Source organism: Chinchilla lanigera, unplaced genomic scaffold (genome assembly GCF_000276665.1).
Source record: "Chinchilla lanigera isolate Chin_1 unplaced genomic scaffold, ChiLan1.0 scaffold00048, whole genome shotgun sequence".
NCBI lineage: Eukaryota > Metazoa > Chordata > Mammalia > Rodentia > Chinchillidae > Chinchilla > Chinchilla lanigera.
The window spans coordinates 4,935,107-4,947,458 of record NW_004955449.1 but is presented as its reverse complement, the minus strand read 5'-3'; the positions used below and the strand labels follow the sequence as shown (position 1 = coordinate 4,947,458).

Here is a 12,352-nt window from a genome sequence, read left to right as displayed (position 1 = left end):
ATCCTCCTGCCTCAGCCTCCTGAGTGCTGGGATTATAGGCGTGCGCCACCACACCTGACAAAAGAATCATTTTCTAAGCTCTTCTAGATTTAAAATTTTTAAATGTAAAAAGAAAAACTCAAGAAAACATTTTAAGAGATGAGGGCTGAAGGTGTAGCTTAGTGGTAGAGCATTGCCTAAAATGCCAGACGCCTTGATTTCCATCCTAAGCACAAGAAAAAAAACAGTAAGTGACCGAATATTACCGTGTTGCCTAGACTAGCCCTAACTCCTAGTCTAAGGCCACCCTTCTACCTTATCCTCCCAAGTAACTACAGGCATATGCCACCACATCCAGTTAAAGAGTAGTAATCATGAGGGGTGGGATAGTTTTTTTAAAAAATGTGGTATTTATGGTTTGTCTTTTTTTTTTAAGAAAAGATTTCACTGTGTAGTTCACAGTGAACTCACTGTGATCCACCTGCCTCAGCCTCTCAAGTGCTGAGATTATAGGCATATACTGCTGCACCTGGCTTTGAGTGCTGTTTTTAAAGTTTCTTTTATAAGTCTTTTATAAAACCTGGGAAATTGAAAAAGTGAAAGTCATTTATAACCTAGACACTTAGAGGTAGGTTGTTCTTATATTTTCATGTATTTCCTTTTTTGTTGTTAGTGTTTTTATTTGTTGTTGATAGCTTTTCTCACTATGTAGTTCAGTCTGGCTTAGAACCTTCAGCAATCCTCTTGTCTCAACCTCTGAGTGCTAGGATTACAGGTGTGCACACCTTGGCCAGCCTTGTTTTACTGTTAGCTAATTTTAAGTTGGGAAACTAATACATGAACATATTCACATTGGAAGAAATTCAAACCTATCGTAGTTAAAGTTGAATATGCTATTGACTTTTCTCTCTAATCTCCATCACCTTGGCAGAGATACTATTTAGAGTTTTGATATGTGTTCCCTAGACCTTTTTCTTTATCAGAAATAAGGTGTTATTTTATGGTATCAAAAAAGTGCATCTATGCATTCTGGGGCGGGGGGGGAGGTGGTGGTCAGCTAAACAGTAGGTTTTCAACCAAGCAATTGTTTTCAATTAAATAATAAGATGGTGTAAGAGAGACTTTTTGTGGCTCTGGGAATAAAATCCAGGACCTCAAGTGTACCTCAAACTTTGCTGTTTCATATCCCCAGCCCTGAACTGTGTATCTATGACTCTTTACACACCTCCATAGTGTAAATAATGTGTTTATATCATATTTTATTTAACTGTTCTCCCATTAAGAGATATTTTGGGAATTTCCATATTTTATTATTTCTGTGTTTCACTCTTTTTGGTGTTTTTTGTTAGTTTTTAGTCAGCCATGCTATGTAGCTCAGGCTGGTCTTGAACTCTGTGTGTAGCCCAGGCTGGCCTCAGACGTGGAGCAGGCCTCCTGCCTCAGCCTCTGGAATGCTTGGATTACAAGGCATGCACCACCACTCCTGAGACAGTGTTGTGTCACTGTCCTCATAAATTATTCATTCTTTTGGTAAATACTGATTATCTGCCATATGCTAAGCATGGTCTCTAGCATTAGGAATTAAGGGAGCAAGGCTTGAAAGCTCTGTCAGACCTTGAAGCATGTATTCTAGTGGGAAGAGATAGATACAAAAACTTGAATTTATAATAAAATACTAATGAGCAGTGGATACTGGGAAGAAACATAAAGCAGAACAAGAAGATATTAAGTGTTACAGAATGAGGTTTACCCTTAGATAGAGAGGGCCTCTGAACAAGAGGTAATAATTTCAGTAGTGAGTTAAATGAGGGATGATAGTGTGAAGATCTGTTGTCAACAAACATTCCACATACAGGGAACAACAAATGCAGAGGACATTAGCAGGGAGTAGGGGAGGGAGGCTGAAGAATAGCAAGAACTACAGTATAGCTGGAGAAACGGTAGGTGAAACTGTACAGATAGGAAGAAGGTAAAATATTTCTGTTGGACAATACTGGTTCAGACCCTTAAGATCTATGGTACCACATTTTAGTTAAATGATGGTAAGGACATTTTTTTTTTTTATTTTATTTTTTATTTGAGACAGGGTCTACTACGTAGTGCAGGCTGGCCTTAAACTCATTTATGTAGCCCTGGCTGGCCTTGAACTTATGGCGAGCCTCCTGCTTCAGCCTCCCAAGTGCTGGAATTACAAGGGTGCACCACCACACCCTTCTAGTAAGGGCATTTTTAGGCAGAGTAATGAAATAAATTTCATATTTTAATGATTTATTTAATTCTGGTTGTTCTATGGAAACTGGACACAATAAAATAAAACCAGAAAAGCCATTTGGGAGGCTCTTGGAATGGTCTAGATACTAATGGTAATGAAGAGTATTTGAGAAAACTTTGGAACTGGAGCTGTCTACTTCCTAGTGGTCTGAATAATGGAGCCATCTACTTGATACGGGTTTGAATAATGGGGTGTGAGGGCGAGTAGAAACAAAGATAGTGTAGTTCCAAGTTTTCAGCCTTGGTGGTTTGGACAGGGATAATACTTACTGAGTACTTGAGGGAATGAGGGTAGGAGGATAAAAAGTTTTATTTTTAATATTTTTAACAAAGCACACCTTTTATTGAAAAACAATATACTGAAAAGTACATTAATTCTTAAGTGTAGCTCAAATTTTTCCAATTAAATACATCTTGTCAGCAGCACTCGCCTAAAAGAAATAGAACAGACCATTTCGTGGTGGCCCTAAGATTTTGTTTAAAAGTATATGGGTATTTAGAAATTATTTTGTCAGCTTTTAATAACGTTTGCCAGGTTTTCAAATTTGAGGGTTGTTTTTTTTTTTTTTTTTTTTTTTTTTTTTTCACAAATTCGATATATAAAAAATGCATTGTGATAGTAAATACTTTGTGTTTTTGGTAGTGCTGTACCTAAACGCATATTGTAGAAATAGAAATCTCTACTTGGGACGTTGTGATTAAGTAACTGTAGAAGTTTGTGTGGAGGAAAACATGTAAATAGTTAAATTTCTCTTTCTCTTCAAAGTAGAAATTCTAAGAAGACTTGTAACAGTTACTTAGATGATAAAAGATGATGATATACCAAGTATTGATTTCATGTTTTTCTTTAAAATAGGATAGTTTTTCTGAAACACAGTTTGTCTGAATCACATTTGTGGATTCGGAATAGCCTCATCCATGTGCGTAGCAACTAAAATAATAGGCACACAAAAACAGCGTAACCAAGTTGGCAGAACACTGATGTTGTGCCCTGGTGCTGGGGATTGAACCCAAGGCCTTGCATATATAAGGCAAGAACTCTACTACTGAGCCACATCCCCAGCCCCATGTGGCTATTTTTTCTTCTAAAAATTTTTTATTTAGTACATGTATGCAGTACATAATGATTACGTTTGTGGTGGGGAGTTGTTATGTATACATAACACATCTTAATTCTTCCCTTCCACTAGCTTTTTCTTTTTTGTTGTTTTTTTTTTTCCGGTACTAGGAATTGAACTTATAACCTTGTGCTTGCCAGGCAGGCGCTTTGCCACTGAACTAAATCCCCAGCCCTGCTAGCTTTTTCTTAAGTAAATCTGTGTCTATAATATGCTGGAGGATTGAAAGGTATCCTTTCTAGCTTTGTTTTATGCAAAACAAAATTTCATTCTTAATTATATTTGTTAGAAATTTTAAATGGAGGAAGTTATGAGAAAATGTTATTTTTTTCATGGAATAATGCCAAAAGTGAATGCCACAACACTTGGGCTGAATTTGAATACAACATAATCTTGTATATTAATTTAATCCATAATGAATGTAATCAGCATTAAACAAATGGATGAGTACATGTAATTTGTATTTTTTTTGAATTATTGGTAATTTGAGCAAAGAGATGATTGTCACTCCCTTTCTCTCTTGCTTTTGTCCCATTCTTGGTGTCCCCTGTGCTGAGGACCTTAATCTGGGCCCTAGGCCTGCTGGGCAAGTGCTCTATCACTGAGCACATCTCTTAGCCGGCAGCACTTATTGAGCACTGCATTTATCAAGAGGTCTGGCTCATGTTTGTGGAGTGTGTAGGGATAGTGATAGATCTGTTAACCTACACAAGTAATAAAACTGTAGAACTAGCTGGGCATGGTGATGCATGCCTATAATCCCAGCACTTGGGAGGCGAAAGCAGGATTGCTGTGCGTTTGAGGCCAGCTTCAATAACAGTTTTGGGAAATAATTCTCACCAGGATTATGTCAGCTTTATTATAATGAAATACCCACGGTAATTAATGTATAAGGAAAAGGCTTTATTTTGGCCCCCATTTTTGGAGGTCCCAGTCCAAGTTTGGGGAGTGGGGACTGCTTTGGGCCATGCATGCCTGGAAGCAAAGGAAAAAAGGAGGCGATACCTGTGAAACCAGCGGTTTTACAATCCTCTCCCACTAGGTCTTCCCCCCTAATGGTTCTACTGTCTCTCGGTAGCACTAGCTTGGGGCCAAGCCTGTGGACTTTTGGGAAACACTTAACCAAAGCATACCAATGAGGATCTATATAAATGTACACTGGATCTCTCTATATTATTTCCTATAACTGCATGGGAATCTATACTGTAGTTCTTTTAGTAAAAAATTTAAATTAAGGGTAACTCTGGTAGAGCACATGCTTAGCTATGGGTGAGTCTTTGTGTTCAGTTCCTAGTTGAAAAAAAAGTGATGAGGGGAGAATGTATTCTGGATTAAGAATACAAATCAGAGTTTCACTGGACCTAAAACAGCATGTGCTTTTTGCTGAGCCACCAGCTTAGTTTAGGTTTCATAATTTTCATAAAAGCATATCCATTTCAGTTAGTCTCTTTTGAGCGGGTGAAATTGTCACTTTTACAGTCTGTCAGTTTGGATGCTATTTATACTTACTGCTTTGTCTGCACTTTGTCTTACTCTGTTGTCTTTCACCAAGTATTACAATTCAACACTTTAAGTCTGTTGAATAAATGCATTATCAGAAAAATGTCTGTGAAATGATAAGGCATCTGCTATGTAGACAAAGAATGTTATGCAGTATGTCACTCATTGGTGTGTCTGTACTAGCACATCAATAAAGGCTGTTGCTCATGCTCAGAAAGGCACCTCATATGTAAAACTTAATGTTGTTTTTACTCAGAATTTGTATCTGCTGTCTATAACTGATATTAAAATACCCTACTTTAGATTGAGCATGGTGGCGCATGTCTGTAATCCCAGCACTCAGGAGGCTAAGGCAGGAAGATTGCCACGAGTTTGAGGCTAGCCTGAGCTACACAGTGAGTTCTGGGCCAACTTGAACTATATACAGTGAGACCCTTCTCTAAACAAACAAACAAGCCCTACTTTCTTTGTAGATGATAATTTGTGTCTCGTATTGTTTAGGAATTTGAATGTTTTATGTGTTAAAAGTGTCATGTTTTAATCATAAATCTTATTATTAAGTGACAAAAAGATTGTCTTGGCTCAGTTATCCTTGTTTTTTGTTTGTTGTTTTGTTTTCAGTTTAAAGGTAATCTGCCTATTCAGTTCAGTAGTCATATAGACTTAACATAATTTTGGTTCAGTTGGTGGTCTCTATTTGGCCAATATGAAATTTGATTATATGGTACTGGCAGAGCTTCATCTTTCTTTTTTTTTGTTGTTTGTTTGTTTGTTTGCTTTTGGAGACAGGGTCTCCCTGTGTAGTTCAAGTTGACCTTAAACTCACTGTGTAGGTCAGACTATCCTCAAATATGTGATGATACTCCTGTTTTAGCCTCTTGAGTCCTGGGGTTACAAGCATGCACCTCCATGCCTGGTTTTTAAGCCTCATCTTTCAAATCTTTTCTATTTTCCTCACAAAAATGTGATATGATTTCTGCAAAGCAGGCAGTAATCATATGATTTACCTCATGGAAATAGAAAAATAAATTTAAGCTACATTTCTAGTTGATGCTCTGTAGAACTGTTTTTTCAGGTATGCATGAAAAATCTATGCTGGTTTAGTCTGCTTGCCTGAAACTGTATTTCACTCACAGATTGAAGTATTGGAACCATGGGAATAAAGGTTCAGCGTCCTCGATGTTTTTTTGATATTGCCATTAACAATCAACCTGGTAAGACTATTAATGTTCCTATTGCAGATAACATTTATAAATTAAAACTTAGTACTTTAAATTAGTAAAGAAGCTTAAACCAACTATTTTCTTTTACAGCTGGAAGAGTGGTCTTTGAATTGTTTTCTGATGTGTGCCCCAAAACATGCGAGAACTTTCGTTGTCTTTGTACAGGTTTGTTTAAATTTTCAACTGGCCTAACAATTCGTAGCAATATTGATTGTAATGGGATTTTAGCTGAAATAGATTTTTTTCCAGATTTTATTGGTACGTTTTAAATATACATAATGATCACATTCATCATAGAGAATTTGTACCTGTGCATGATATAACTTGATTCTTTACTTTCCACATTCTCCTACCCTCCCTTCATCCTTCTTCCCTCTGAATTTGATTTCTGTACTCCAGAAAAATCTCAAGATTTTTTAAAATGAATTTTTAAAAAAATTCTGAAAAGGAATGAAAATTCTCTGATTTAAAGAAGTCTATAGAGGAGATCTGTTTTACAGGGCTACAACTTTTATGATTAATTTTGTTTTTATACATTTTATTGATTTCTTACCTATTGAGTGCTGTGCTAATTTTTCTTCTTTACAGGAGAAAAGGGGACAGGGAAATCAACCCAGAAGCCATTACACTATAAGAGTTGTCTTTTTCACAGAGTTGTTAAGGATTTTATGGTTCAGGGTGGTGACTTCAGTGAAGGTGAGACTGATGCAACAAAAGAAAATCATATATTTTTATTAAATATTAGAGATGGTAAAGTTAGACAAGTCTTGAAAAGTCTTACTCTGGTTTTGTTCTCATTCCATGTAATCTTTGGTCAAATACTTAGAAATATACTTTGGCAAGAAAAAAAAAATCTGTCTTATCTATCTATCTGTGTATTATCGATCTATATATGTGGAAGTATATAAAGAAAGCACAAAGAAAATAATCACTTTTTGAGGGGGTGGTTCTGGGGATTGAACCCTGAGCATTTCCATGTTACCCAAGTGTTTTCCCATTGAGAGTCTTCCTAGCCCAACTTTAAAACTTGGTTGCTGGCTGTGGTGGCACATGCCTGTAATCCCAACACTGAGGAGGCTGAGGCAGGAGGATCACTGTGAGTTCAAGACCAGCCTTGGTTACAAAGTAAGCTCAAGACCAGCCTGAACTGCAGAGAGACCCTGTCTCAAAAAGACAAAAAACAAAACAAAAAAAAAAACCTTCGTTATATGAAGCACTTTTCATTTTAGAAATGTTCTTTTGGATACAAAATATCTCTAAATTGGTCATTATCTCTAAATTGGTCAGTGTATGTTTGATTTTTGTCACAACTAGTAATCTTTACTGCAGATTTACCTAATCTTTTACCAGATTTACCTATGCTTTTTTTGTATAAATATTGTACTTATTAAAGACACTTTGAAAAAAATGACATTAATTCCTGTCAAAATACCTGTGACATAGTCATCATTACAATTTGAAAACTTCATGCTTATTTTTGATGAATACTTAATAAGCCTTGTCATATTATTGCCATAGTATAGGGGAAAGAAAGTAATTTGAGCCAGGCATGATGGCACATGCCCATAATCCCAGCATGAGTTTGAGGCCAGCCTAGACTACATAATGAGTTCAAAGCTAGCCTGGAATAAATAGCAAAACCCTGTCTCAAACAAAAAAAAGAAAGAAAGAGTTTGAGATCTTGTCATTATTGACATTAGATCAGTATCTTGGGAGGGCAGCAGTGCTGGGAACTGAATCAAGGTCCGCACATGTGCTAGGCAGATGCTCGCTGCCAAACTGCACCCCAGGGGCTCGCTCATTCCCTGGGGCTGGCCTCCCTTGTGATCCTTAAACCTCAGCCTCCCCAGAGCTGGAATCACATTGGGGTAGTGCTGCAACCCGCAAATTATGAGATTGACTGTAACCTTTATGAATTGCTGGTTTAGAATTTTTTTTGTCTTTTTGAGACAGAGTTTCACTATGCAATTCAGGCTGGCCTTGAGCTTACTTTGTAACCCAGGCTGGCCTCAAACTCACAGTGATCCTACTGCTTCAGCCGCTGGAGTGCAGGGATTACAGGTGTGTGCCACCACACCTGGACAGAACCATTTGAAGTACTTTGTGGGGAATATTTTGTTTTGGTAGCACCTTCAAGGAATTAGTATCTTGTGAGTTCTAAGTCTTGTGTTTTTCATTCTTAGGAAATGGACGAGGAGGAGAATCTATTTATGGAGGATTTTTTGAAGGTAAAAATGTTTATGATTTTAATATTTTGTTCATTATTCTTTATTAAATCAGGATTATTCATTAAATAGCATGCTAATATCCTATTACCTTCTAATACGAAGGTTCATTTTCTTAAATGTTATGTTATACACTTTTTATATTCATGAGATTTATTTTGGTTTTAGGCCATTAGTACATCTTACTGTTTGAAGAAGAGTTTCATTAATGTGTTCTAAACTCTTAGAATTTTAGTGCTAGAGTAGGAACTTCCATAGTGGTATCTTAACTTTTATTAAAGGAGATTCCTGGGTATTTCTTAGAAAGATACCCAAATTTTTACACTGTTCTTGTTTATTGTTTCTTGTGGGGCTTTTTCAGTTTTTGCTTTGGGTTTTGTTGTTTTAATGAGATGGGCTCTCACTATGCAGTTGAGGCTGGCCTTGAACTCACTTTGTAGCCTAGGCTGGCCTTCAATACACAGAAATCCTCCTGTGTTAGGCTTCCCCGTGCTGAAATTACAGGTGTGCCCCATTGTACTTGTTTTCTATGAAAAATCTTACAAAATCTTTTTGATATTCTAAAATTTGGCCAATTTTTTAAAATTTAAGTTTCCTGTCTGAAATTTTTTAGTAATGTGAAGATCATTTGGAATTCTCTTGGCATGTGAATATGTGACTAATGGCTCCATCTTTCACATTTGGTATTCAGTGAAATTTTGTTTCAAATTCCACATGCCTTGTTCTCATATTCTAATCCTAGTTTGGAAGACAAGTCTCTTTATCTTTTTAATGAGTGATGCTATAGAGCGTTTAAGTCAGTGAGTCCAGTTTATCTCCGGTACTGGGAACCGAACTCACAACCTTGCGCTTGCCAGGCAGGCGCTTTTTGCCGCTGAGCTAAATCCCCAGCCCCCAGTGAGTCCAGTTTAAATAGTATTATGTATGCTTCTCCCCATTCATGAGTGGAGCAGCTGAAATATAAAAGAATCCTATAGGATTCTGTCTTACTCTCTGTGTATGTGTGTGTGTGGTTCTGGGGTCTAACCCAAGGCCTTGAACATGGTAGGCAAACAAGGGATAGACAGTTTTAAATAATACAAAGAAATAAGAGAAAATTGACTCATTTGGTTCTTCATAACCTATGCTGTCTAACTTACATTTGTTGCTAAAGAATACAGCTGTTAAAAAATGGTTTGAAAATCAATTTGTGGACATTATACTCAAAATTTAACTGAAAACATTGCTTTTCTTTAGATGAGAGTTTTGCTGTTAAACACAACAAAGAATTTCTTTTGTCAATGGCCAACAGAGGGAAAGATACAAATGGATCACAGTTCTTCATGTAAGTATTTATGATCTGATGATTAAGTACCTCAAAATTGTTATCTATGTGCCCTCCATTGATCACTAATAAATAAGAGAGGATCCCTTATTTGGGGGAAGTGTTTAATGAGGAGGAACAAAGAATTATTGAAGAAGGGTGGTGAGCTATGCTGCTCAAGTTTTCAAATGATGAAGCTTTGTTACAAGAACATGAGAGCTAGCTTAAAGACGTAACTACTGGCCAAATTAGGACAGTTTGTACACCAAAATAAATACTAGGTTATAAGCAACAAAATAGGAAGCTTGGAATCCCTACTGATAGATAGTAGTCCTACCTTATATATAGTTTTGCTTTTCATAGTTTGTTTCCCATTGTCAGTTACAGTTTGTAAATATTAAATGGGAAATTCTAGAAGTAAACATTTCATAAGTTTTAAATTCTGATGGCGTCATGAAATGTTCTATTCTACATAGAATGTGGATCATCCCTTTGTCCATTCTGTCAATACTGTATAGACTACCTACCTGTTAGTTACTTTTGTAGCTTTCTTTGCTATTCGATCCACTGTCAAGTTATCCCATATTTGTGTGTTCAGGTAGCCCTTTCTACTATTCTCAGGCTACATGACAATGCCTCTACATCATTTACTTTTTTTTTTATCTGAGCATGTAGGCATCGTATTAGCTTACGTTATCTCAAGAAAGGTGAGTACAGTAAAATACTTTGAAAGGTCATTATCTCAGTATCTCATTGTCTCAGTATCTCATTATCTCAATATCTACAGTATATTACAGTAATTTTTCTAGTTTAGTATTTTTGTTAATCTATGTGTCTAATTTATAAATTAAAATTTATCTTAGGTGTGTACATATAGGAAAAAGTATAATATTGTATACATAGGATTCAGGACTGTCTGTAGTTTGAGGCCTCCACTTGGAGTCTTGAAACATATCCCATCATTAAGGGATTACTCATTAAATAAATGAATAAATAACAAAGCAGAAGGGAAAGCAAAGTAAAAACCAGTCAGTCCTTGTTATTTACAGATTCTGTATTTGTAAATTCACCTGTGCACCAAAATTTACTTGTTTTGTTTTTTTTTTTGGTCTTTTTGAGACCAGGGTCTCACTATGCAGTTCAGGCTGATCTTGAGCTCACTTTGTAGCCCAGTTTGGCCTCAAACTCGCAACGATCCTCCTGTCTCAGCCTCCCGAGTGCTGGGATTACAGGCATGCACCACCACGCCCAGCTCCAAAATTTACTTGTAATCCCAAATTCAGTACTGATAAACTTTTCTAATTGTGATTTCAAAAAAACTGTGATCAAGGGACCTGTAATTGCTCTTGTATTCACTTAATTGTCGTATATGGGTCTTAACTGATATTTTCAAATGAAAACAACTCTTCTATAATGAAAGCAACTCTCATTTCTCTTTGTTTTAGAAAAATTGGAAAGTGCAGATGAGGTAAAAATCTTTTTCTGCAGAGCTTCTTTCTGTACAAGAAAAATATTGCAGGTGTTTCAATGTAACAAAAATTACTACCAGGTGTGGTGGTGTGTACCTGTAGTCCAGACACAAGGGAAACTGAAGCAGCAGGATTGCTACAAGTTTGAGGCTGGCCTGGGCTTCGTAGTGAGACCTTGTCTCAGAAAACTAAAAAAGACATTGTATTTCCAGAGCTGTTCCATTATTCCATAGACTCTATTATTATTATCTTTTCCCCATACCCCTGGTTAGCCTTAAATCTACTTTCTATGAATTTGCCTGTTCCAGACAATGTATTTGGTGAAATCATACAATTACTTGTCTTTGTGTCTGGCTTGTTTCACTTAGCAGGTTTCCAAGGTTCTTACATATTATAGTGTATAACAGAAATTTATTCCTTTTTATGGCTAACACTTCACTTTTTGTTTGTCCATTCACTGTGCTGTTTCCACCATTAGCTAGTTGTGAATAATGCTGAAGTGCTTGAGTCCGTTTTCAGTTCTGAGGTTATATTCTTAGGAGTGGAGTTGCTGGGTCATATGGTAAGCTTTTTGAGGAACTGCCAAATATTTTTACATCAGTTGAACCTTTTTACATTTCCATCAACAGTGTACAAGAGTGTTTGTTTGTTTTGGGTACTGGGGATTGATCCCAGGGCCTTTTCACTGAGCTACATCCCAGCCCTTTTTTTGAAACAGGTTCTCACTAAATTGCCCAACTTCAGGTCAAACTTGTGATCCTCATGCCTCAGCCTCTGAGATACTGGGATTACAGACATGTACCCTTACATACTATACACCAAGGTTTTTACAGTCTAAATGATTATAGGAAAAGTTTGAGTATAGTGTTACGGTGAGGAAACAGTAGTGAGTTAAAGTTAGGTAAACTTAAAAATATACCTGTGCTATAATTTTCTTCATTACTGTTACATGTTCTTTAACAATTGGTGAACTTCAGTTCCTTCCAAATTTCTAATGCCTTTTTTGTTTTTTTTTAAGGCAAGTTTTCACTGAAGTTTAGGCAGTCGTTGAACTTACTATATATCTCAGGCTAGCCTTGAACTCACAGTAACCCTCGTGCCTCAGCCTGCCAAGTGCAGGAATTACATGCATGTACTACCATGCCCAACCTGTAATGCCTTTTTGATATGATTTTCTTTTGAAAGCACTAATAAATCTTACTCATACCTGTCTTTAATCTGTTGTACTAACATGTTTCTAGTACATAACCAAGTAGCAGCCTTC

The 12,352-nt window shown here is 36.6% G+C and overlaps 1 protein-coding gene across 3 annotated transcripts in view; it reads left to right on the top strand.

The window, feature by feature from the left end:
• The window catches only part of Ppig (peptidylprolyl isomerase G (cyclophilin G)), a 42,710-nt gene that overhangs the window by 10,998 nt on the left and 19,360 nt on the right, over positions 1–12,352 (top strand). For all 3 annotated transcript variants that reach the window (XM_005393254.2, XM_005393255.2, XM_005393256.2), the window contains exons 2-6: positions 6,005–6,082; positions 6,182–6,256; positions 6,680–6,787; positions 8,275–8,319; positions 9,553–9,640. In XM_005393254.2, coding sequence (XP_005393311.1) covers positions 6,022–6,082; positions 6,182–6,256; positions 6,680–6,787; positions 8,275–8,319; positions 9,553–9,640 — 377 coding nt within the window. In that variant the 5' untranslated portion in view covers positions 6,005–6,021. The remainder of the gene's footprint in view (positions 1–6,004; positions 6,083–6,181; positions 6,257–6,679; positions 6,788–8,274; positions 8,320–9,552; positions 9,641–12,352) is intronic.